Genomic DNA, 27,913 nt, shown 5'->3' on the forward strand with positions numbered 1-27,913 from the left:
TGTCGAGTGGGAGCGGCGGCGTGTAGTACTGCAAACCAGCCGCCGGTCCGTGAGCCAATCAGAGCTCGCGGACCGCCAGCAAATCAGGAGCCGCGGCTGCCGGTCCGCGAGCTCTGATTGGCTCTCGAACCGGCGGCTGGTTTGAAGTACTACACGCCGCCGCTCCAGTCCCACCCGACAGCCGCGCTCTCCTCAGTGTCCCACGGTAAGCAGCACGGAGGGGAGAGGGGAGGGCATCTGTATACCTGGCACTGTGGGGGCATCTGTATACCTGGCACTGTGGGGGGCATCTGTATACCTGGCACTGTGGGGGGCACCTGTATACCTGGCACTGTGGGGGCATCTGTATACCTGGCACTGTGGGGGCATTTGTATACCTGGCACTGTGGGGGGCATTTGTATACCTGGCACTGTGGGGACATCTGTATACCTGGCACTGTGGGGGGCATTTGTATACCTGGCACTGTGGGGGCATTTGTATACCTGGCACTGTGGGGGGCATCTGTATACCTGGCACTGTGAGGGGCATTTGTATACCTGGCACTGTGAGGGGCATTTGTATACCTGGCACTGTGGGGGCATTTGTATACCTGGCACTGTGGGGGCAATTGTGGATCTGGCACCGCACTATTGGGGGCATATGTGTATCACGTCCCATTTTAACTGGCCACACCCATTTTTTTGGCGCGTGCGCGCCTCCGGCACGCACACACAGTACCTCTAAGAGGTAAACCTACTGGGGGGCAGGGTAATTTTTTAAGTTGAGAATTTTTGTATGGCCCCCGAAGGATTTTATAAATATCCAAATGGCCCTCGGTAGAAAAAAGGTTCCCTACCCCTGGAGTAGAGGATCGTTGATGCAGCAGTGAGGGTATCTTATATGCTAATTCACTACTTGTTCAAGGAAAAGTGAAATAAAATAAACTTATGAGGCTGCTTAATAGCAGCCACTTTAAAACATTGCCCACTCCCTGGGCACCAAACGAAAAACTGGACCTAGATGCTGGGCTACTGGGAAAAGAAATCGTTTGGTGCCCAGACTCCAACTCAACATCTTGTGCCATCCCTGTGTACCCCATGGATGATAAAGAATAACGCAAATGAGAAAATCCAAATCTAGATATCTGTGGCGCATTGTCTAAGTCGCGATAGGTTTTTTGCGCCATGAAGTGAAAAAATGCTAGGTGCGTAAGGACACATCTGTACCTGATGCACATAATGCTTATTTACTGTAGGTACAGAGGTGGCCTTTCCATTTGCTGCTGCACAACTTACCATGCGGGTTCCGACACAGCGGGAGCTGTGCGTAGGCACACTCTCATTAGAACACCATTGTAGACGCTCGGGAGCGATGGCTCCCGCAGCATAACAATACACATTGCGGCAGCTAATGCTGCAAAGATCTAGAAGGACACATCTGTAGCTAAGGCAAATATATTAACAAAAAAAAAAAAAAACTTATTAAAAAACAATTTGCCATTTAATTTGTTATTACCTGTTTTTCCGGAGACTGTGTCTGTTTAGTATGTAAACAAGAATTTGTCCATCTCTTAAAATAGTAGATAAGACAGAGTCTTCAGCAGAAAGAAAAGCGCAGGGTATTTCATCTGGCCACAAACCCAGGGATAACAAGCAATCTCCATAGGTGGGTGTCAGTGTACAAATCTGGTTCCAAACAATATCCTGCACTTGCTACAACACAAAGAACATGTAGGTAATTTATACAAACAATGCTTTTTGCAATATTTCTGTACACATTTATAGAACTGTAACTAAAAATGTAAACAGTTATGTCTATTCTTTTTACAATTTCCAGGTTAGTGAAATTATTCATACTACAGGTGCAAGACACTGAAATATTTTTTGTTTTTTTTTTGTTTTAAAGAGTAATTCAAGAAAATATTTACAATTTAACATACAAAGCCTTCAACTAAGCTAGCAGTTATGCAACTACAGCTATAAGGTAACATGCTCATGGTTTGGAAGTTCTTTTGCACATAAACTGAGCATTATAGGCTAATTAAAGCTTTACTCTGAGCCCTCCCAAAAAGGCTGCATGGAATAAGAAGCAACTACTGTAAGTAAGAGGATTTTTTTGTTTGTACTCTGAGTAAAATCAATTCCTCTAAATACATCTGGGGTACACTACAGACTGTGAAAGAGAAAAGACACCAAAAAACAATTGCGCATGAACCTTTAAAATTGCAGCCCGGGTTAACTCACAATGGTTCACCACCCATAGATATAACAATAGAATACAGAAAGAAGAGAAACCCAGTGGCGCAAAAAAGGCATGAAATGTGGAATATAATATAATAAGTCTTTCCTCTTAATGAAGAATCCTTTTCATAGAAGAAATTCTTCTTTACGGCTTTTTCCTCCAGAAGATGTACATTCAATGAATCATAAATAGGCTCATCATCCTCCACAATAAGAAATTTATCTCGTTCTCCACTTGGAAATATAACACTATTTAGTAAATGATAGTTTTGCTCATCATCCTCCACATATGATATTCCTTTAGATGGGGAGTATAGTGGGTCCATAGAAGGGAAGCAGAGGATCCCATGAATGCAATCTTCCTACGCAAGCAACAGTCTGTAGAAGTAGCAGCATCTGTGATTTCAGCCTCTGAATGTTCCTCCAGTCTGTAGAAGTAGCAGCATCTGTGATTTCAGCCTCTGAATGTTCCTCCAGCTAGCTGGAGGAACATTCAGAGGCTGGAATCACAGATGCTGCTACTTCTACAGACTGTTGCTTGCGTAGGAAGATTGCATTCATGGGATCCTCTGCTTCCCTTCTATGGACCCACTATACCCCCCATCTAAAGGAATATCATATGTGGAGGATGATGAGCAAAACTATCATTTACTAAATAGTGGTATATTTCCAAGTGGAGAACGAGATAAATTTCCTATTGTGGAGGATGATGAGCCTATTTATGATTCATTGAATGTACATCTTCTGGAGGAAAAAGCCGTAAAGAAGAATTTCTTCTATGAAAAGGATTTTTCATTAAGAGGAAAGACTTATTATATTATATTCCACATTTCATGCCTTTTTTGCGCCACTGGGTTTCTCTTCTTTCTGTACACTACAGACTGTGGGACTTCACAAAAACAAACCGCAAAAAGGGTGGTAAGTAAAGGGGGTGTCGCACACAGAGCCATGCAAAAAACCTGGTGCCCAAAACAGATGTCAGTGGTCACAATGTGTGGAACTTGGAAAAATAAGAATTTACTTACCGATAATTCTATTTCTCGTAGTCCGTAGTGGATGCTGGGGACTCCGTAAGGACCATGGGGAATAGCGGCTCCTCAGGAGACTGGGCACAAAAGTAAAGCTTTAGAACTACCTGGTGTGCACTGGCTCCTCCCCCCATGTCCCTCCTCCAAGCCTCAGTTAGGATACTGTGCCCGGACGAGCGTACACAATAAGGAAGGATTTTGAATCCCGGGTAAGACTCATACCAGCCACACCAAATCACACCGTATAACTCGTAATCTAAACCCAGTTAACAGCATGATAACAGAGGAGCCTCTAGAAAAGATGGCTCACTACAGCAATAACCCGATTTTTTGGTAACAATAACTATGTACCAGTATTGCAGACAATCCGCACTTGGGATGGGCGCCCAGCATCCACTACGGACTACGAGAAATAGAATTATCGGTAAGTTAATTCTTATTTTCTCTAACGTCCTAAGTGGATGCTGGGGACTCCGTAAGGACCATGGGGATTATACCAAAGCTCCAAACGGGCGGGAGAGTGCGGATGACTCTGCAGCACCAAATATGAGAGAACTCCAGGTCCTCCTCAGCCAGGGTATCAATTTTGTAGAATTTTACAAACGTATTTGCTCCTGACCAAGTAGCTGCTCGGCAAAGTTGTAAAGCCGAGACCCCTCGGGCAGCCGCCCAAGATGAGCCCATCTTCCTTGTGGAGTGGGCATTTACAGATTTTTGGCTGTGGCAGGCCTGCCACAGAATGTGCAAGCTGAATTGTACTACAAATCCAACGAGCAATAGTCTGCTTAGAAGCAGGAGCACCCAGCTTGTTGGGTGCATACAGGATAAACAGCGAGTCAGATTTTCTGACTCCAGCCGTCCTGGAAACATATATTTTCAGGGCCCTGACAACGTCTAGCAACTTGGAGTCCTCCAAGTCCCTAGTAGCCGCAGGCACCACAATAGGTTTGTTCAGGTGAAACGCTGAAACCACCTTCGGGAGAAACTGAGGACGAGTCCTCAATTCCGCCCTGTCCGAATGGAAAATCAGATAAGGGCTTTTACAGGATAAAGCCGCCAATTCTGACACGCGCCTGGCCCAGGCCAGGGCCAACAGCATGACCACTTTCCATGTGAGATATTTTAACTCCACAGATTTAAGTGGTTCAAACCAATGTGACTTTTGGAACCCAAAAACTACATTGAGATCCCAAGGTGCCACTGGAGGCACAAAAGGAGGCTGTATATGCAGTACCCCTTTTACAAATGTCTGAACTTCAGGGACTGAAGCTAGTTCTTTTTGGAAGAAAATTGACAGGGCCGAAATTTGAACCTTAATGGACCCCAATTTCAGGCCCATAGACACTCCTGTTTGCAGGAAATGTAGGAATCGACCCAGTTGAATTTCCTCCGTCGGGCCTTACTGGCCTCGCACCACGCAACATATTTTCGCCAAATGCGGTGATAATGTTTTGCGGTTACATCCTTCCTGGCTTTGATCAGGATAGGGATGACTTCATCCGGAATGCCTTTTTTCCTTCAGGATCCGGCGTTCAACCGCCATGCCGTCAAACGCAGCCGCGGTAAGTCTTGGAACAGACAGGGTCCTTGCTGGAGCAGGTCCCTTCTTAGAGGTAGAGGCCACGGATCCTCCGTGAGCATCTCTTGAAGTTCCGGTTACCAAGTCCTTCTTGGCCAATCCGGAGCCACGAATATAGTGCTTACTCCTCTCCATCTTATCAATCTCAGTACCTTGGGTATGAGAGGCAGAGGAGGGAACACATACACTGACTGGTACACCCACGGTGTTACCAGAGCGTCTACAGCTATTGCCTGAGGGTCCCTTGACCTGGCGCAATACCTGTCGAGTTTTTCCCAACGGTTTATAATCATGTGGAAGACTTCTGGGTGAAGTCCCCACTCTCCCGGGTGGAGGTCGTGACTGCTGAGGAAGTCTGCTTCCCAGTTGTCCACTCCCGGAATTGCTGACAGTGCTATCACATGATTTTCCGCCCAGCGAAGAATCCTTGCAGCTTCTGCCATTGCCCTCCTGCTTCTTGTGCCACCCTGTCTGTTTACGTGGGAGACTGCCGTGATGTTGTCCGACTGGATCAACACCGGCTTACCTTGAAGCAGAGGTCTTGCTAAGCTTAGAGCATTGTAAATGGCCCTTAGCTTCAGGATATTTATGTGAAGTGATGTCTCCAGGCTTGACCATAAGCCCTGGAAATTCCTTCCCTGTGTGACTGCTCCCCAGCCTCGCAGGCTGGCATCCGTGGTCACCAGGACCCAGTCCTGAATGCCGAATCTGCGGCCCTCTAGAAGATGAGCACTCTGCAACCACCACAGGAGGGACACCCTTGTCCTTGGTGACAGGGTTATCCGCTGATGCATCTGAAGATGCGACCCGGACCATTTGTCCAGCAGGTCCCACTGGAAAGTTCTTGCGTGGAATCTGCCGAATGGGATTGCTTCGTAGGAAGCCACCATTTTACCCAGAACCCTTGTGCATTGATGCACTGAGACTTGGCTCGGTTTTAGGAGGTTCCTGACTAGCTCGGATAACTCCCTGGCTTTCTCCTCCGGGAGAAACACCTTTTTCTGGACTGTGTCCAGGATCATCCCTAGGAACAGAAGACGAGTCGTCGGAACCAGCTGCGATTTTGGAATATTGAGAATCCAATCGTGCTGCCGCAACACTACCTGAGATAGTGCTACACCGACCTCCAACTGTTCCCTGGATCTTACCCTTATCAGGGAATCGTCCAAGTAAGGGATAACTAAAATTCCCTTCCTTCGAAGGAATATCATCATTTCGGCCATTACCTTGGTAAAGACCCGGGGTGCCGTGGACCATCCATACGGCAGCGTCTGAACTGATAGTGACAGTTCTGTACCATAAACCTGAGGTACCCTTGGTGAGAAGGGTAAATTTGGACATGAAGGTAAGCATCCTTGATGTCCCGAGACATCATGTAGTCCCCTTCTTCCAGGTTCGCAATCACTGCTCTGAGTGACTCAATCTTGAATTTGAACCTCTGTATGTAAGTGTTCAAAGATTTTAGATTTAGAATCGGTCTCACCGAGCCGTTCGGCTTCGGTACCACAACAGTGTGGAATAATACCCCGTTCCCTGTTGCAGGAGGGGTACCTTGATTATCACCTGCTGGGAATATAGCTTGTGAATGGCTTCCAAAACTGTCTCCCTGTCATAAGGAGACATCGGTAAAGCCGACTTTAGGAAACGGCGAGGGGGAGACGTCTCGAATTCCAATTTGTACCCCTGAGATATCACCTGAAGGATCCAGGGGTCTACTTGCGAGTGAGCCCACTGCGCGCTGAAATTCATTGAGACGGGCCCTCCACCGTGCCTGATTCTGCTTGTAAAGCCCCAGCGTCATACTGAGGGCTTGGCAGAGGCGGGAGAGGGTTTCTGTTCCTGGGAACTGGCTGATTTCTGCAGCCTTTTTCCTCTCCCTCTGTCACGGGGCAGAAATGAGGAACCTTTTGCCCCCTTGTCCACGAAAAGACTGCGCCTGATAATACGGCGTCTTCTCATGTTGAGAGGCGACCTGGGATACAAACGTGGATTTCCCAGCTGTTGCCGTGGCCACCAGGTCTGAAAGACCGACCCCAAATAACTCCTCCCCTTAATAAGGCAATACTTCCAAATGCCGTTTGGAATCCGCATCACCTGACCACTGTCGTGTCCATAACCCTCTACTGGTAGAAATGGACAACGCGCTTAGACTTGATGCCAGTCGGCAAATATTCCGCTGTGCATCACGCATATATAGAAATGCATCTTTTAAATGCTCTATAGGCAAAAATATACTGTCCCTATCTAGGGTATCAATATTTTCAGTCAGGGAATCCGACCACGCCAACCCAGCACTGCACATCCAGGCTGAGGCGATTGCTGGTCGCAGTATAACACCAGTATGTGTGTAAATACATTTTAGGATACCCTCCTGCTTTCTATCAGCAGGATCCTTAAGGGCGGCCATCTCAGGAGAGGGTAGAGCCCTTACAAGCGTGTGAGCGCTTTATCCACCCTAGGGGGTGTTTCCCAACGCACCCTAACCTCTGGCGGGAAAGGATATAATGCCAATAACATTTTAGAAATTATCAGTTGTTATCGGGGGAAACCCACGCATCATCACACACCTCATTTAATTTCTCAGATTCAGGAAAACTACAGGTAGTTTTTCCTCACCGAACATAATACCCCTTTTTTTGGTGGTACTCTTATTATCAGAAATGTGTAAAACATTTTTCATTGCCTCAATCATGTAATGTGTGGCCCTACTGGAAGTCACATTCGTCTCTTCACCGTCGACACTGGAGTCAGTATCCGTGTCGGCGTCTATATCTGCCATCTGAGGTAACGGGCGCTTTAGAGCCCCTGACGGCCTATGAGACGTCTGGACAGGCACAAGCTGAGTAGCCGGCTGTCTCATGTCAACCACTGTCTTTTATACAGAGCTGACACTGTCACGTAATTCCTTCCAACAGTTCATCCACTCAGGTGTCGACCCCCTAGGGGGTGACATCACTATTACAGGCAATCTGCTCCGTCTCCACATCATTTTTCTCCTCATACATGTCGACACAAACGTACCGACATACAGCACACACACAGGGAATGCTCTGATAGAGGACAGGACCCCACTAGCCCTTTGGGGAGACAGAGGGAGAGTTTGCCAGCACACACCAGAGCGCTATATATATATATACAGGGATAACCTTATATAACTGTTTTTCCCCTTATAGCTGCTGTATCTTTAATACTGCGCATAATTAGTGCCCCCCCTCTCTTTTTTTAACCCTTTCTGTAGTGTAGTGACTGCAGGGGAGAGCCAGGGAGCTTCCCTCCAACGGAGCTGTGAGGGAAAATGGCGCCAGTGTGCTGAGGAGATAAGGCCGCCGATAAGGGGGCGGAGCCTATCGCCCGTTTTTCTATGTATTCTGGCAGGGGTTAAATGCATCCATATAGCCCAGGAGCTATATGTGATGCATTTTTAGCCATCCAAGGTGTTTTTATTGCGTCTCAGGGCCCCCCCCCCCCCAGCGCCCTGCACCCTCAGTGACCGGAGTGTGAAGTGTGCTGAGAGCAATGGCGCACAGCTGCAGTGCTGTGCGCTACCTTGTTGAAGACAGGACGTCTTCTGCCGCCGATTTTCCGGACCTCTTCTGTCTTCTGGCTCTGTAAGGGGGCCGGCGGCGCGGCTCTGGGACCCATCCATGGCTGGGCCTATGATCATCCCTCTGGAGCTAATGTCCAGTAGCCTAAGAAGCCCAATCCACTCTGCACGCAGGTGAGTTCGCTTCTTCTCCCCTTAGTCCCTCGATGCAGTGAGCCTGTTGCCAGCAGGTCTCACTGAAAATAAAAAACCTAAAACTAAACTTTTCACTAAGCAGCTCAGGAGAGCCACCTAGTGTGCACCCTTCTCGTTCGGGCACAAAAATCTAACGGAGGCTTGGAGGAGGGTCATGGGGGGAGGAGCCAGTGCACACCAGGTAGTTCTAAAGCTTTACTTTTGTGCCCAGTCTCCTGCGGAGCCGCTATTCCCCATGGTCCTTACGGAGTCCCCAGCATCCACTTAGGACGTTAGAGAAATAGTGGTTAAAGTCTGCACAGAGGATCAAGGAGCCGCTCAACCGGGGCACTCTACGTAGATGTCCAAGAAGCACACATGGCCTGAGGAGACTGCACCCGGAGAGGGTCATGCATCAGCTGACCCAAAGATAAAGTAGTGTACTCAAGGGTGAAAGTCATCAAGTGAGCCACAGACCTGCCCCATCAGTGAGCATCACAAAGGACCAAAAGGCATTGCGACAGCTGAACCAATGTAGCTGGAGACACACAATCCGGAATGCCTAAACACCCAAGAAATGGAGAAGGCTAACGGAATCAGGAGGACAAAAATGCAGGAACAAAAATCTAACAGGTCAGGAGAAACCGGCAAATCACTTTGGTTGGGAAGACAACATAGTGCAGAGCAACACCCAGGCAAAGTGGAAAATCAGGAATGGAAAATTAGCAGATGAAGCTGCCAGCACAGAGACCAGCAGAGTGGAAACAATTGGCAACAGATATGCCACTTGTCAAATAAACCACCATACATACCTGAGGAACCCACTGAAGCACCTTAAATGCAAAATTGAGGCCCCAAGACACGAGTAGTAAAACAGACAATTTCTGCTGTGCACAGTCAATAAATGGCTTAACATCCAGGAAAAAAAAAAAAAAAAAAGTCAGACACTTCTGAAGCAGAACCTATAAAAGGCAGAAACACAACCAACCTGACAACCCTTTCCACAAACAACAAACGAGAGACCATGAAAGTGTGCAGATATGCCCATACAGAACTATCAGCTCAAACTCATTAAACGACAAGGAATGCCCACAAACGGCCCATGTTAAACATGCCTAGAAGCACAGCCACCAAGTTTAAGAGCTAACAAAAAGCCCTAAAGAGAACCTGCCTTGGAAAGCTGAGTGGGACAGAGTAAAACTCAAACACCCAGAGGCCATAAATCTACAGAAATCACCAAAGGAGCTGCATGCTGCAAGATACCAACACTACCTGACCAAAAAGGACATTCAAACGCAAACTGACTCTGATACCCTGACTACAATATTACAAATGTACAACCTAGAATCCCTGATAAAAGGGGAGCCACAGGAAGGAAACTGGTATCACCCACAACCAGTGCACCAGTGTAGTGTTCCAGCAGAAACCTGAAAAAAGTTTGAGACCTAGAACTCCACAATGGTTAACACTGCATCTAGGAGCACAACCACCCAACAATAAATGGATGCAGCCTAAGGAAGCTCTGCATCCTCATATAAAGTGTGCAGCCAATCCTGCATCCTTCCAAAAGAAAATAAACCATAGGAGGGATTGCATAGTATAGACAATTTCAGCTAACAATACTGGCTTGCAGTACAATAGGCAAGAAAGCGTTACCTAGACCTCTCACAGAACACAGACAACTCCAGGGAGCACAAGACAGAGGGGTCTATTTACTAAGCCTTGGATGGAGGTAAAGTGGCCGGAGATAAAGTACCAGCCAATCAGCTCCTAGCTGTCATTTTTCAAACCCTACGTGTGACATGGCTGTTAAACACTGATTGGCTGGTACTTTATCCCCGTCCAATTTATCTCCATCCAAGCCTTAGTAAATAGACCCCAGAATCTCAACCCAAAACTACAGAAATAATGGTACCGGGAAGGTTGGAAAAAATAAGATTTTAAACCTACCGGTAAATCTTTTTCTCCTAGTCCGTAGAGGATTCTGGGGACTCCGTAAGGACCATGGGGTATAGACAGGCTCCGCAGGAGACATGGGCACTATAAAGAACTTTAGAATGGGTGTGCACTGGCTCCTCCCTCTATGCCCCTCCTCCAGACCTCAGTTAGAGAAACTGTGCCCAGAGGAGACAGACCGTACAAGGAAAGGATTTTGTTCATCTAAGGGCAAGATTCATACCAGCCCACACCATCCACACCGTATAACATGGAATATACTAACCGGTTAACAGTATGAAACAAAACAGCATCAGCCCGATACTGATCAAAACTGTAACATAACCCTTATGTAAGCAAAAACGATATACAAGTCTTGCAGAATTTAGTCCGCACTGGGACGGGAGCCCAGCTTCCTCTACGAACTAGGAGAAAAAGATTTACCGGTAGGTTTAAAATCTTATTTTCTCTTACGTCCTAGAGGATGCTGGGGACTCCGTAAGGACCATGGGTATTATACCAAAGCTCCAGACCGGGCGGCAGAGTGCGGATGACTCTGCAGCACCGATTGAGTAAACATGAGGTCCTCATCAGCCAGGGTATCAAACTTGTAGAATTTAGCAAAAGTGTTTGAACCCAACCAAGTAGCTGCACGGCAAAGCTGTAAAGCCGAGACGCCTCGGGCAGCCGCCCAAGAAGATCCCACCTTCCTAGTGGAATGTGCCTTTACTGAATTTGGTACCGGCAATCCAGCCGTAGAATGAGCCTGCTGAATCGTGTTGCAGATCCAGTGAGCAATAGTCTGCTTAGAAGCAGGAGTGCCAACCTTGTTGGCTGCATACAGGACAAACAGAGCTTCTGTTTTTCTAATTCGAGCCGTCCTGGCTACGTAAATTTTTAAGGCCCTGACTACATCAAGGGATTTGGAATCCTCCAAATCTCCCGTAGCCACAGGCACCACAATATGAAACGATGACATCACCTTAGGCAAAAATTGAGGACGAGTCCTCAACTCTGCTCTATCCACATGGAAAATGAGATAGGGGCTCTTATGAGACAAGGCCGCCAAGTCTGACACCCACCTTGCAGATGCCAAGGCCAATAACATGACCACCTTCCAAGTGAGAAATTTTAGCTCAACAGTTTGAAGAGGCTCAAACCAGTGAGATTTTAGGAACTGTAACACCACGTTTAGGTCCCATGGTGCCACTGGGGCACAAAAGGAGGCTGAATGTGCAGCACTCCCTTTACATAAGTCTGGACTTCTGGGAGAGAAGCCAATTCTTTCTGGAAGAATATAGAAAGGGCCGAAATCTATACCTTAATGGAGCCTAACTTTAGGCCCATATCCACTCCAGTCTGTAGAAAGTGGAGAAACCGGCCCGAGTGGAAGTCTTCCGTAGGAGCATTCTTGGCTTCACACGAAGAAACATACTTCCTCCAGATACGGTGATAATGTTTCGCCGTCACCTCCTTCCTAGCCTTTATCAGAGTAGAGATGACTTCCTCCGGAATACCCTTCCCAGCTAGGATTTGGTGTTCAACCGCCATGCCGACAAACGTAACCGCGGTAAGTCTTGGAACACGCAGGGCCCCTGCTGTAACAGGTCCTCCCTGAGAGGACGAGGCCATGGATCTTCTGGGAGCAGCTCCTGAAGATCTGAATACCAGGCCCTTCGAGGCCAATCTGGAACAATGAGTATTGTCTGCACTATTTTTCGCCTTATGATTATCAGTATCTTTGAGATGAGAGGAAGAGGGGGGAACACATAGACCGACTGAAACACCCATGGTGTCACGAGAGCGTCCACCGCTACTGCCTTAGGGTCCCTTGACCTGGCACAATACCTCCGAAGCTTTTGAGGCATGACGCCATCATGTCTATTTGAGGAAGTCCCCAAAGACTTGTTATCTCTGCAAAAACTTCTTGATGAAGTCCCCACTCTCCTGGATGGAGATCGTGTCTGCTGAGGAAGTCTGAATACCGCTGACAGAGTGCTTACGTGATTTTCTGCCCAGCGCAGAATCCTGGTGGCTTCCGCCATTGCCACTCTGCTTCTTGTCCACGGCTGTGACGTTGTCTGATTGTATCAGAACCGGTAGGTCGCGAAGAATATTCTCCGCTTGTCGTAGGCCGTTGTATATGGCCCTCAATTCCAGTATGTTGAGGTGTAGACAAGCCTCCTGGCTTGACCACAGTCCCTGAAAATTCCTTCCTTGTGTGACTGCTCCCCATCCTCGGAGGCTCACGTCCGTGGTCCTCAGAACCCAGTCCTGGATGCCGAACCTGCGACCCTCTAGAAGGTGAGCACTCTGGAGCCACCACAGGAGAGACACCCTGGCCCTGGGGGACAGAGTTATTTTCTGATGTATTTGAAGGTGGGACCCGGATCACTTGTCCAGAAGATCCCACTGAAAAGTCCTCGCATGAAACCTGCCGAAGGGGATGGCCTCGTGGGTCGCCACCATTTTTCCCAGTACTCGAGTGCACTGATGGACTGACACTTTTCGGTTTTAACGGGTCTCTTACCATGTTCTGGAGTTCTTGGGCTTTTTCCCTCGGGAGAAAAACCCTCTTCTGTTCTGTGTCCAGATCATGCCTAAGAAAGACAGCAGAGTCGTTGGAACTAACTGCGACTTCGGTAGATTTAGAATCCATCCATGTTGCTGTAGCACTCCCAGGGAGAGCGACACGCTTTTCTGTAACTGTTCCTTTGATCTCGCTTTTATCAGGAGATCGTCCAAGTACGGGATAATTGTGACTCCTTGCCTGCGTAGGAGCACCATAATTTCCGCCATTACCTTGGTGAACACCCTCGGGCCGTGGAAAGCCCAAACGGCAACGTCTGAAACTGGTAATGACAGTCCTGTACAGCGAATCTCAGGTATGTCTGATGAGGATATATGGGGACGTGAAGGTATGCATCCTTTATGTCCAATGACACCATAAAATCCCCCCCCCCCTTCCAGGCTGGAGATGACTGCCCTGAGCAATTCCATCTTGAACTTGAACATTTTTTAAAAACAGGTTCAGGGATTTTAGATTTAGAAAGGGTCTGACCGAGCCATCCGGTTTTGGGACCACAAATAGGGTTGAATAGTACACCCCTTCCCCTGTTGCGTTAGGGGAACCTTGATAATCACTTGCTGTTGACACAGCTTTTGAATTGCAGCTAAAATTATCTCCCTCTCTGGGGGAGAAGCTGGTAAAGCCGATTTGAAGAATTGACGAGGAGGCAAGTTTTCGAATTCCAGCCTGTAGCCCTGGGATACAATTTCCATCGCCCAAGGATCCACGTCCGACTGAACCCAGACGTGGCTGAAGAGTCGAAGACGTGCCCCCACCGGTGCGGCCTCCCCAGGAGAGCCCCAGCGTTATGCGGTGGATTTAGTAGAAGCCGTGGAGGACTTCTGTTCCTGGGAACTGGCCGTAGCAGGCATTCTCTTCCCTCTACCCTTACCTCTGGCGAGGAAGGAAGAGCCCCGACCTCTTCTGGACTTATGCGACCGAAAGGCTGCATCTGATATTGAGGAGTTTTCTATTGCTGTGGGGGAACATAAGGCAAAAAGGTAGATTTACCCGCGGTAGCTGTGGAAACCAGGTCCGCGAGACCTTCCCCAAATAAAACCTCACCCTTGTAAGGTAAAACTTCCATATGCCTCTTTGAGTCGGCATCACCCGTCCATTGGCGGGTCCACAGCGCTCGCCTAGCTGAGACTGCCATCGAGTTGGCCCTTGAACCTAGTAGTCCCGACATCTCTCTGAGCGTCTCTCAAATATAAGAATGCGTCCTTGATGTGACCTCAGGTCAACAAAATGGTATCCCTATCTAGGGTACCAAGATCAGCTGACGAGGTATCTGTCCAAGCTGCTACCGCGCTACAGACCCAAGCCGATGCTATAGCCGGTCTGAGTAAAGCACCAGTATGTGTATAAATTGATTTTAAAGTCGTTTCCTGTCTGCGATCAGCATGATCTTTGAGAGCTGCCGCGTCTGGTCCGCCACCTTTTTGGATAAGTGCGTCAAAGCTTTGTCCACCCTGGGTGAGGATTCCCACCGTACCCTGTCCTGTGCCGGGAAAAGATACGCCAGAAAAACTCTTTTGGGAATCTACAGTTTTTTGTCTGGAGTTTCCCAAGCTTTTTCAAATAACGCATTCAGCTCATGCGATGGGGGAAATGTTACCTCAGGTTTCTTTTCCTTAAACATGTGTACCCTCGTGTCAGGGACAGAGTGGTCATCTGTGATATGCAAAACATCTTTTATTGCAATAATCATATAATGAATACTTTTGGCCACCCTTGGGTGTAGCCTTGCATCATCGTTGTCGACACTGGAGTCAGAATCAGTGTCGGTATCAGTGCCTGCTATTTGGGATAGGGGACGTTTTTGAGACCCTGAAGGGCCCTGTGACACCGTCAAAGCCATTGATTGACTCCCCGTATTATCCCTGGACTCTACTTTGTTCAATCTCTTATGTAACAAGGTCACATTTGCATTTAAAACATTCCACATGTACAACCAATCAGGTGTCGGCGTTGCCGACGGACACACCACAATAATCTGCTCCACCTCCTCCCTAGAAGAGCCTTCCGCCTCAGGACATGCCGACACAGGCGTACCGACACCCACCCCCCCACACACTGGGAATACATACATATATATATATATATATATATATATATATATATATATATACACACATATATATATATATATATATATATATATATACACATATATATATATATATATATATATAGAGAGAGAGAGAGAGAGAGAGGGAGAGAGAGGGAGAGAGAGGGAGAGAGAGGGAGAGAGACAGAGAGAGAGAGAGACAGAGAGAGAGAGACAGTTCCCCCGATAAGGCCCTTTGGAGAGACAGAGAGAGAGTATGCCAGCACACACCGAGCACCAATAACCCTGGAAACAAAAATTTCCAGATAAACAGCGCTTTTATATCATCATATAGATAAATTTATACACTCACTGCGCCTTACAAGTGCCCCCCCCCCCCTTTTTTTTTGCCCTCTGTCACCGTGTTCAGCAGGGGAGAGTCCGGGGAGCCAGCTTCTGCAGTGTGCTGTGGAGAAAATGGCGCTGGTTAGTGCTGTGAGATAAAGCTCCGCCCCCTCAGCGGCAGGCTTCGGTCCCGCTCAAATTTATTTATACTGGCGGGGATTATAAAATATATTGCCCCCGCAGCCTATATATCCATATGAGCCAGTCCTAGAGGTTTGCTGCTGCCCAGGGCGCCCCCCTGCGCCCTGCACCCATCCGTGCCTGCAATGTGTGTAGTGTGTGGGAGCAATGGGGCGCAGCGTTACCGCTGCGCGTTACCTCATAGAAGATCTGAAGTCTTCTGCCGCCTTTGAAGTCTTCTTTCTTCGTATACTCACCCGGCTTCTATCTTCCGGCTCTGCGAGGATGACGGCGGCGCGGCTCCGGGACGGATGGCGAGGTGAGACCTGCGTTCCGACTCCCTCTGGAGCTAATATTGTCCAGTAGCCTAAGAAGCAGAGCCTATCATTTAAGTAGGTCTGCTTCTCTCTCCTCCGTCCTACGATGCAGGGAGCCTGTTGCCAGCAGGATTCCCTGAAAATAAAAAACCTAACAAAATTCTTTTTCAGAGAAACTCAGGAGAGCTCCCCTGTAATGCACCCAGTCTCCTCTGGGCACAGGTTCTAATTGAGGTCTGGAGGAGGGGCATAGAGGGAGGAGCCAGTGCACACCCATTCTAAAGTTCTTTATAGTGCCCATGTCTCATGCGGAGCACGTCTATACCCCATGGTCCTTACGGAATCCCCAGCATCCTCTAGGACGTAAGAGAAATAACACTCTGGCTGCATCCCAATGGATAAAGGACATGGCCTAACTGGTCGTCCAGGGTCAGAAGTCGTGCTAAAAAGACCAGGACATAGTACAGGGATATAGGCAGGAGCCCTGTACCGACCAGTTAAAATATAGTACTCAAACTAAAAATGCATATATGACTGCCAAATCAGGGCAGAGAGTGTTAAATACTCTAGCACCTGAAACAAGCAGGCAAGTTCATCTTATACAGGAGCGAAGATGCACGTAGTGGCAGCTGTGTAATGCAAGTATAGCAGCACTCAAAAAATTAAGTTCCGAGGAGAGGGCCTGCAATGAGCTGCTCTCTGCCTCTAGGATCCTTTATTTATTCCTTTTTTTTTTGCACGAGACTGTTCTTTCTGAACAAAACACAGACTGACGCAACCTGGGCAATCATCATTAGAGGGTACCAGAATAGATGCTCTGCTGACTGCTGATAAAATAGCAAGGCTGGGAAATATTGCCGATTATAACTTTAGCCCCAGAGGCACAGGTGTAGTAACCTCTAACTATTCCCAGGCCAAGATGGTGGTTGACAAAAAAAAAAGCGCCAAATGTAAAAGAAAACCAGGAGCCATCAAAAGGCTGTGATCTCCAGAATTGTCCCCTGTGGTAATGGAACAGCAAGCTCCAGTTTGAAGGAGCATGATTTGGTCAGCTGAAAAAGCTGTTCTGGGACAGACTGTTCTGTCCCAATGTAAGCCCAATGAAATACCGAAGTAATCAACTTTGCTATGATCCATATATTATCTAGCCAGCCTCTCTTAATGAAATGTATGCGTTTACACTGAAATCCTGTCGTCCTGCCATACGGCCTAACCACAGCACGCTGTGGTTGAATCTGGCAGCGGCGGAACTGCCGAACAGGGGTGGGCGCCTGAATAGGCGCCCATGTGCAGTCTCCTTGCAGCCAAGCGGGTCCCACTGAATAGGACCTGCTTTGCAGCTATGTGTAGCCCCAGCCTTACTTTGCAGTTTTAACGGCACTTGGCTGTAATGGAGAAAATCACAGCTTGGCTGTAATGGAGAAAATCACAGCTTACCTCAACTCCAAGACACCACAATTCCTTCAGGTTTGTGGCCCTAGGTATACTTTTGCTAGACCACCCAGCAACCCCTGCTCCAGATATGGCCTGTCAGACCTTTTGTTTTGACTCCTAGCTCGGTTCCTTTTCTTTTCTAGTGCTAAATTTTTGGGCACGCTTTATGCTTAGTATTTTGGCATATCACAATTGTTTGGCCAATTCGGGCCACCAGAGTAACAAGAATTATTTAAATAGTGTTTTTTCTTTTTTTGGCAAGGGTATCAGGGGATAGAGGTGCAGTATATTGAACTGCCCCAGTACTGTCACTGCCTTAACCATGACAGATCACTGGTGTGCATTTCATATAGCAGCACTGGTTCTGTTGAGAGGCCAGAAAATACAACTTCCAGAATACCCCACCATTCCACAAGGTGTTGGACCACATACAGATGGGATGAATTACAAGCCTAATTAATAAATCAGCTTCACACTTTTCTATTTCTAGGATGAAAACTGTGGCTATCACTGCGGCTTTCATCATGGTAGATATAGGACACAGCTGTGGAACTGTCCAACTAGATCAGAAGGGGACTGCTGCAAAGGTAGGAGGACTATGGGCCAAATTCAGAGTTGATCGTAGCAGCAAATTTGTTAGCCGTTGAGCAAAACCATGTGCACTGCAGGGGGGGGGGGGGGGGGGGCAGGAGATATAACATGTGCAGAGAGTTTGATTTGAGTGGGGGAGTTCAAACTGAAATCTAAATTGCAGTGTAAAAATAAAGCAGCCAGTATGTGCCCTGCACAGAAACAAAATAAACCACCCAAATCTTACGCTCTCTGCAAATATTATATCTGCCACACCTGCAGTGCACATGGTTTTGCCCAACTGCTAACAAATTTGCTGCAGCGATCAACTCAGAATTACCCCCTATGCTGGAATCAAGACCTGAACCCTGGGGTTCTTAAGAATGTTTATGGGAAGCTTGGTCTTTACCCTGGACAAAACCACTGCAGATGTATGCTCAGTGTCAAAGCACCTCAACCCCGCAGACTGGCATACATTGTTACTATGGTCCCTTCCCAGTTTCAGAAAGGCTAACTCTTGCCAAATGTTATGTCCGTTCAGCCACCAAAGCAAGAACCAATGGGTTGTCTTTGACAACACAAGGCCAGTGGGATGTGTAGCAGAAAAACCTTGCTGCCTACAAAATGTTGACGGTTGAGATGTCGACATACAGACTGCTGGCAAGTTCTGAAAGTTTAGGAGAAGAGATTTGGTTGAGCTTCTGTGGTCATTATCTTTTCATTATTCAGCATTCTAAATGACCACTGTACTTTATTTCTCAAAGTATTTGATTAGGACTTTGGTGGTGCCGTCCTTGACAACTACTGTATATACATGAGAAAATAAGTGACATATAAACAAAGGAAGATAAAAGCAGTTGACGGAGGCGCACAAATATTGCACTATAACTTATAACTATTCATTAATAAGGAAGTTACTAATAGTAAGTAATGAATATCAGTAAAAAAAAAGTTTACTGCACTAAGAGCGGTATTGTATTAGCCCTGATGCCATTTTGTTAAAAATGGCCAGATATCGCGACTGATGACAGATTGTCATTACTGTAGTATCCAGTTAAAGGCCTTTTTTTTTATTTTTTCAAATCTGCCGCACCTGGACCCACTACAGCACGACAACACAACTCCCTGGTCCCATGTGTTATCAAGCTCTGGCAGCTGCTCATCGGTAAAGTACCACTGTTAATAGGATACTGCCTATAGGATGTTATATAGTCCATTTATTTAAACCAGTAATGTATCACATCATAATAAACCTGCAATGTTGGCATTCAGGCATCAGTAATTAATGACAGAACTCACCCCCTGAGCCACAAGTGAGTGCTGTGAGAAAGTAAAGACCTCTTGGCAGGCTCTTTGAAAAGCCTGTTCCAAGTGACATCCTCTCTGCAGCTGTTGGGATATCAGAGTAGCAGCATGGAGCAGATGAGAGAGTGAGCTGCAAGGGGAACCTGGAAATACATATCAGCTCAGTAGAAAGCCAGTCTAGCTAACATTCACAGAGTAAGGAGATTTATCTAAAAAAATAAATGTAATTTAATAAAACATGTAATTATTATGTAAATAATATTGTATATAATAATTACTTATATAATATAATAAACTCATATTGACGATTACGAGGCACTCTGCTTCTGAGATTTAACATTAAATAATTAATAAATCATTAAATATTAAAATGGTGCTTTGAAGTAACTGTTTTAATAAAAACTAGTACTTGAAAAAATTTTCTGAGCATCCTTGTGTTTAGAAACAAAGTGCAGGTCATTGCTACATCTGACAAACCTATACAAGCACCATCATCTCTATTTTCTGCTTACCAATTATGGTTTCTTTGATCTCTGTGTGCACTGCTATCAAAGCATCACATATATGATCTCCGATCATGCCCAAACCATGTAGTAATTTCCTGATATCGAAAGTATCCAGCTCCACTCCGCCACAGTCCCCGGATATATACAGTTCAATACCACGGTTCCTCATTGCTCTGGAGATTTCACCATGGCAGGGATCCATTGACAAAAACAGTCTGTGTGTTGTAGAACATCAAACAGATATATCAGCAAACATAATTCAATTAACTAAATTGTAAAAATAAACTGTAAAATTGTTAAAAAATATGTTTAAGTTCAAAACCTGAATTTTCTTTTATAATTAATTTTTTTTAGGAGGGGGGTAAATGTGCAGAAGTTACCCAAAAAAAGGAGGCTTGTACACACATATACATATATTTCCTACATAGTTTATTTACTGTAATGTCTCAATAAGTAGCATATATTGCAAGAAGGATAAGTTAATAAGAATAAAAGCCATACCTGAAGTTAGGGTGAGGAATTATAGTTGGAGTGGTGCCATCAATGATGCCTCTCTCACTAACAGTAAGAACCCCTCCAGGTTCAAGCAATGCATTGAGTCGATCTAGAACAGATGAACTGTATTTAAAAAAAAAAAAAAAAAAAAACACATCATGAGAACACAGCTACTACCATGCTCTACTTTCACAGTCTCAAATGTAGGCGATCCAAGAAAAGAAACAGACAGGGAGGCAAACACTGATAATTATAAATTTGTATTTCTACGAAAATAAATGTTCTCAAGGGACTCTGACCTAAAAACGAGATTTATGGTAAGAACTTACCGTTGTTAAATCTCTTTCTGCGAGGTACACTGGGCTCCACAAGGATTCACATCGGGGTGTAGAGTAGGATCTTGATCCGAGGCACCAACAGGCTCAAAGCTTTTGACTGTTCCCAAGATGCACAGCGCCGCCTCCTCTGTAACCCCGCCCCCATGCACAGGAGCTCAGTTTTGTTAACCAGCCCAATGCAGTGGCAGGTAACAGAGACGACAATCGCTCCTAGCCAAGTACACCACATACTCACCGCAGGAGAGGGTGTCAGCAGCTATGCCAATATCAAACCAAAGACGCTAAGTGCGTTAGGGTGGGCAGCTTGTGGAGCCCAGTGTACCTCGCAGAAAGATTTAACGACGGTAAGTTCTGACTATGAATCTTGTTTTCTGCTGCGGGGTACACTGGGCTCCACATCGGGGATGTCCTAAAGCAGTCCCTTATGGGAGGGGACGCACTGTAGCGGGCATGAGAACTTGGCGTCCAAAGGAAGCATCCTTGGAAGCGGCGGTATCGAAGGCATATAACCTTACAAACGTGTTCCTTGAGGACCACGTTGCCGCCTTGCACAATTGTTCAAGGGTCACACCACGGTGGGCAGCTCAAGAAGGTCCAACCGACAGAGTAGAATGGGCTTTAATGGTAGCTGGAACCGGCTGACCAGCCTGTACATAAGCATATGTAATCACCATTCTAATCCATCTGGCCAGAGTCTGCTTGGAAGCAGGACAGCCACATTTGTGAAAACCAAACAGGAAGAAAGAATCAGATTTCCTAATGGAGGATGTTCTCTTCACATAGATACGGAGAGTCCGTACTACATCCAAAGACCGCTCTTTGGTAGACAACTCAGGAGAATTAAAGGCCGGAAACCACAATCTCCTGGTTGAAGGTGGAAGGAAGACACCACCTTAGGTAAATAACCTTGCCGCGTTCTAAGAACCGCTCGGTCACGGTGAAAAATCAAATAGGGAGACTTACAGGATAAGGCACCCAGGTCAGATACCCTTCTAGCTGAAGCAATCGCCAGCAAGAAAAGGACCTTAAGGGAAAGCCACTTAAGGTCAGCAGAAGTAAGAGGCTCAAACCGAGACTCTTGCAAGGCCTCAAAAACCACCGACAAGTCCCAAGGGGCCACAGGTGGCACATAAGGAGGTTGAATCCGCAACACACCCTGAGTGAATGTATGGACATCAGGTAGGGAAGCAATTTTTCTCTGAAACCAAACCGACAAGGCAGAGATGTGAACCTTGAGGGAGGCCAGTCGCAGGCCTAAGTCCAGGCCCTGTTGTAGAAAGGCCAATAGCTTGGCCGTACTAAACTTGAAAACGCCATGATTGCGAGACGCACACCAAGTAAAGTAAGCATTCCAGACCCTATGGTAGATCCAAGCAGAAGCCGGCATACGGGCCTTCAACATAGTTGGACTGCCTCAGAAAAACCCTTGGCCCTCAGGACCGAAGCTTCAAGAGCCACGCCGTCAAAGCCAGACAGGCCAAATCCTGGTAAACACAAGGGCCCTGAACGAGGAGGTCTGGTCGTTGTGGAAGTAAAAGGGGATGATCCCACGAAAGACCAAGTAGATCGGAGAACCAGTGCCGTCTGGGCCACGCTGGAGCGACCAGAAGCAGGTTTCCCCCTTCTTGCTTGAACTTCCGTATTACTCTGGGCAGGGGTGACACCGGAGGGAACACATATGGTAGCTGAAAGTTCCAAGGAATTGCCAGAGCGTCCACGAACGCAGCTTGAGGGTCCCTTGTCCTTGCTCCGATGACCGGAACCTTGTGATTGTGTCGAGACGCCATCACATCTGGAAGACCCCACGTGCCCACGAGAAGTTGAAACACCTCCGGATGGAGGCTCTACTCTCCGGCGTGTACGTCCCGACGACTGAGATAGTCCGTTTCCAAGTTCAGGACGCCCAGAATGAACACTGCGGAAATGGCCGGCAGATGGCGTTCTGCCCACTGAAGAATCCGTGATACTTCCCTCATTGCCAAGCTGCTTCGAGTGCCGCCTTGATGATTTATGTACACCACCGTGGTGGCGTTGTCTGACTGTACTTGAACAGGTCTGTTCTGTATGAGATGCTGGGCCATTGTCAACGCACTGAACACTGCCCGATATTCCAGAATATTTATTGGGAGCAGGGACTCCTCCTTGTTCCACCAACCCTGAAGAGAGTGTTATTCCAAAACCGCACCCCAACCTCAGACTGGCACCCGTCGTCAGCAGGACCCAGTTGGATATCCAAAAGGGACGGCCCCTGCTCAATCGTTGGTCCTGAAGCAACCAGCTCAGTGACAGGCGGACCTCCGGAGACAAGGAGATCATGTGAGATCTGATTTGGTGAGGTAGGCCGTCCCACTTGGTCAGAATTAACTTCTGCAGAGGGCGATAATGGAATGGAGTATACTCCACCATGTTGAAAGTCGACACCATGAGACCCAGCACTTGCAGTGCCGAATGTATCGACACTTGCGGATGAGATAGGAAGCATCGAATCCTGTCCTGAAGCTTCAGGACTTTCTCCTGAGACAAGGACAACCGTTGGTTGTGAGTGTCCAATAACGCTCCCAGGTGTACCATACTTCGAGCAGGAACCAGGGAGGATTTCTTCTAGTTGATCAGCCACCCGCGGGCTTGCAGAAACTGACAGTCAGATCGAGATGACACAGGAGAAGTTCTGGGGAATTTGCCAGGATCAACAAATCGACCAGGAACCGTATAATCCTGACCCCTTGACAGTGGAGTGCAGCCGTCATGACCGCCATAACTTTGGTGAAAACGTGTGGAGCCGTTGTCAAACCAAAGGGTAACGCCCGAAATTGGTAATGAAGGTTTCCCACCGCAAACCTCAGGTACTGCTGATGAGATACCGCAATAGGAATATGTAGGTAGGCATCCCGTATGTTCAGGGAGACCATATAGTCCCCAGGCTGCAAGGCCAGAACAACAGAGCGCAGCGTTTCCATACGAAACTTGGAGACCCGCACATGCTTGTTCAAGGACTTCAGATTGAGAATGGGCCTTGGGGACCCGTTCGGTTTTGGCACTAGGAACAGCGGTGAATAGTACCCCTTTCCTCTCTGAGCCAGAGACACCTGTACTACCACTCCTGTGGTCAGGAGGGAATGTACCACCGAGTGCAAAGTGTTTGCATTTGCCGGATCCGGAGGCACATCTGTCAGGCAAGATCGATGCGGGGGACGATTATTGAAAGGGATGGTGTAACCTTGAGCGACGACTTCCCTCACCCAGGTATCTCAAGTGATCTTTAACCATTCCTGGGCAAATCCTAGAAGTCGGCCCCCCACCTTGGGATTCCCCAGCGGGAGACCCGCCCCGTCATGCGGCAGGCTTTTCAGTTTTGGAAGCTGGCTGATGGGCGGGGCTTGGCAGGTCTGGAAGCACGAGCTTGCTTTGTGTACGCCTGCCCTCTTGCTTTTCCTGGAGGACGAAAGGGCAGAGGGAAAGTACTTTTAGCGGACTGCGCAGAAGGAGCTGTACTAGGTAAGCAAGCTGTTTTAGCAGTAGCCAGATCAGCCACAATCTTATTGAGGTCTTCTCCAAAAAGAATGTATCCCTTGAAAGGAAGCACTTCCAGGGTGTTCTTGGAATCCATATCCACCGACCAGGATCTCAACCAAAGGATACATCTGGCCAAGACGGACGTAGTAGCAGCCTTGGCAGCGAGCACCCCGGCATCGGAGGCCGCCTCCTTATGGTACAGAGAAGCCGTGGTAGTGTACGAGAGACATTGTTGAGCATGCTTGGATGTGTTGGAAGGCAGTTCCGCCTCAAGCTGCTGAGCCCACGCCTCAACAGCCCAAGTTGCTGCAATGGTTGGCCTATGCACAGCCCCCGTTAGGGTATAAATAGCTTTTAAACAACCCTCCCCACGTCTATCAGTCGGTTCCTTCAGAGAGGTGACGGTAGTTACTGGTAGAGCAGAGGAAACACCCATACGCGCCATATGAGAATCAACGGGCGGAGGTGTTTCCCAATTCTTACATACCTCCGCAGAGAGGATAGCGAGCCAACAGTCTCTTATTTGGTGTGAATTTTGAACCGGATTTTTCCAGGATTCTTGACGTATGTCAACCAGGTGTTCAGAATGAGATAAAACTTGTTTAACCACCTTCTTACGTTTAAACCTATCCGGTTTCTTAGAGACAGCCTCAGGTGTAGGATCATCAGACACCTGAAAAATGAGCCTAATCACTTCAATCAAATCCGGGACATCCACCAATGACTTCCCTTCCCCATCAGAAACATCTGTGTCAGTGTCTGTGGGATCAGTATATGCACCATACTCCTCAGAGGACGTGTCTGGGATAGCAGTGGATTGGGAGGAGGTAATGGCCCGTTTAGAAGACGACTTAGTCTTAGGCGGGAGAGATTGACACTTAGATTTAGTCAGTGACCGGTTCAAATGCTGTAACTGAATGGAGATTTGATCTGCCCATGGCGGATTAATAGCAGGGACCATAAACTGCTGCATTGGCACAGGTGGTCCCACAGGGGGTGCTAATTTAGTTACAAGCGTGTTTAACAGCGTGGAAAACGTAGCGCAAGGTGGGTCATGTGATGCCCCAGGTGCTACCTACCCACAGGGGGGTAAGGAACCCCTTGAACCTGAACTCTCAGCTGACATATTTTCCTCCATCACGTCTGCGGCCTCACTACTACGCAATGTGGGAAGCCCCAGTGTCGTTGCCACGTGTAGCAGACATAAGAATGTGCACAATATAGGGCAACCTGGTACAAGGTGTAGCAGCAATATACAGATGGGTCCATGTTTATCTTGACCTTTAATAGGATTAACGGAGATTGGGCAGTCGGACTTAATCCCCTGCTGTATTGTTCTCTGTATTGTATTGCAGCTGAGAACAATAGACGAAGGGTTTATGTTAATAAACCACGTTGTGCCTAGGTGCAGTAAACTAGCCAAGATAACCGTGGACCCATCTGTACCTAGCAAGAACACTTCGTGAAGTGTTACTATGACAGCACAAATCGGGAGTTTAAAAGATATATCTATGGTGACTATGAATCACAAGTAAAACTACACAGCAAGTATATCTTGTGATACAATCCTATATTATACAGAAAGAAACCTGATACACTTATCCCCCTCAGGTATAGCAATATAGGAGTAGCCCACTGAGTAAAATACCCTTTAATAAGGCAATCAAGCAGCAGCTACATGCACACACAAATATAGTCACAAGCGTACCATGCAGAAATTATGCACCATAAAACTGCACTGGACTAGCAAGACAAAGTAATACTCAGCATGGCTATATGTGTTAACAGTAGATAAAACAAATCACAGTAACTACTAGATGTATATCACAGGGCGTTTGTACCACACAACCCTGAATGTACGCACTCTTTCATAACTAACTGTCCTAGTGACAGGTAGAATACTTAAGTGTCCCACAGCACTGGCAATCAGGCGGTTCTACAGAGGAGGATTTGCCCCAGCAGTCCCAGGAACTGCACAGCTCTATCAGTGATGGCTGCTGGCCGGGAGTGAAGGAGAGGAAAGCCACTCCAGGGCGGGAACATTTGTAGAAATGGCACCCTGGGACTGGGGGGAGGCGCCACAGGTCCAACCTGCTCCCCCTGCTGGCATCCCCACCAGGCAGTTAAAAGCGGGGTTTATGTACAGTAAAAGCCCCCCAGACCTGTGCCCATTAAGTGTCCCTGGTGGCTAGTGGAGTGGCTGCCCAGTTATCAGTGTCCACGCCAGCGCAGGCGCTTCCTACGGCCGCGCTGGTTCACAGTAAAGTGCGGGCACAGAAACCCCTTACCTGCCCCGTACCTGTGGCCCCGCGATCCGGGAGGACGGCGGCGTGTGTGTGACTCACGATTTGTAGGAACCGGCGCCTCCGCTGCAGTGACCCGGCAACCAGGGCGCAGGAGTATACAGTGCCGCTGGGGGTGACGGAGCTGCATACAGGAAAGTCTATGAGACTTTGCCTGCTGCAGCCCTTGTAGTCTGATAGAAGACTCTTCAGTTTTCTTTCTTTCAATTAAAGCAATGAATAGGCTGCCTAATGTAGCCCTCCTTTTAAGTGCTTGCTTACTGCATGGCACCAACTTACAAACTGAGCTCCTGTGCATGGAGGCAGGGTTATAGAGGAGGCGGCGCTGTGCATCTTGGGAACAGTCAAAAGCTTTGAGCCTGTTGGTGCCTCCGATCAAGATCCTATCTAGACCTCCCGATGTGAATCCTTGTGGAGCCCAGTGTACCCCGCAGCAGAAAGGAAGGTAGAGTCTATACTGAAGTCTATCTACACAGAAGCAGGTATGTCACAAAGACCGGTCATAGCAGGTTGCTGGATGACTTATGCCATTCATACGTGGGCTACTGCATGCGTCCTGTGTGAAAATAAGATTTTACTTACCGGTAAATCTATTTCTCGTAGTCCGTAGTGGATGCTGGGGACTCCGTAAGAACCATGGGGAATAGACGGGCTCCGCAGGAGACATGGGCACTTTAAGAAAGAATTTAGATTCTGGTGTGCTCTGGCTCCTCCCTCTATGTCCCTCCTCCAGACCTCAGTTAGAGAAACTGTGCCCGGAAGAGCTGACAGTACAAGGAAAATAAGAATTTACTTACCGATAATTCTATTTCTCATAGTCCGTAGTGGATGCTGGGGACTCCGTAAGGACCATGGGGAATAGCGGCTCCGCAGGAGACTGGGCACATCTAAAGAAAGCTTTAGGACTATCTGGTGTGCACTGGCTCCTCCCCCTATGACCCTCCTACAAGCCTCAGTTAGGATACTGTGCCCGGACGAGCGTACACAATAAGGAAGGATTTTGAATCCCGGGTAAGACTCATACCAGCCACACCAATCACACCGTATAACCTGTGATCTGAACCCAGTTAACAGCATGATAACAGAGGAGCCTCTGAAAGATGGCTCACAACAATAATAACCCGATTTTTGTAACAATAACTATGTACAAGTATTGCAGACAATCCGCACTTGGGATGGGCGCCCAGCATCCACTACGGACTATGAGAAATAGAATTATCGGTAAGTAAATTCTTATTTTCTCTAACGTCCTAAGTGGATGCTGGGGACTCCGTAAGGACCATGGGGATTATACCAAAGCTCCCAAACGGGCGGGAGAGTGCGGATGACTCTGCAGCACCAAATGAGAGAACTCCAGGTCCTCCTCAGCCAGGATATCAATTTTGTAGAATTTACAAACGTATTTGCTCCTGACCAAGTAGCTGCTCGGCAAAGTTGTAAAGCCGAGACCCCTCGGGCAGCCGCCCAAGATGAGCCCACCTTCCTTGTGGAGTGGGCATTTACAGATT

At 47.5% G+C, this 27,913-nt stretch overlaps 1 protein-coding gene across 1 annotated transcript in view; it reads right to left on the reverse strand.

The window, feature by feature from the left end:
• MDN1 (midasin AAA ATPase 1) overlaps positions 1-27,913 on the reverse strand; it is a 695,825-nt gene that overhangs the window by 297,502 nt on the left and 370,410 nt on the right. The window contains exons 45-48 of the mRNA XM_063916985.1: positions 20,258-20,374; positions 19,763-19,971; positions 19,245-19,393; positions 1,496-1,692 (exon numbers count right to left, since the gene is read on the reverse strand). Coding sequence (XP_063773055.1) covers positions 1,496-1,692; positions 19,245-19,393; positions 19,763-19,971; positions 20,258-20,374 — 672 coding nt within the window. The remainder of the gene's footprint in view (positions 1-1,495; positions 1,693-19,244; positions 19,394-19,762; positions 19,972-20,257; positions 20,375-27,913) is intronic.

This window comes from Pseudophryne corroboree, chromosome 4 (assembly GCF_028390025.1).
Source record: "Pseudophryne corroboree isolate aPseCor3 chromosome 4, aPseCor3.hap2, whole genome shotgun sequence".
NCBI lineage: Eukaryota > Metazoa > Chordata > Amphibia > Anura > Myobatrachidae > Pseudophryne > Pseudophryne corroboree.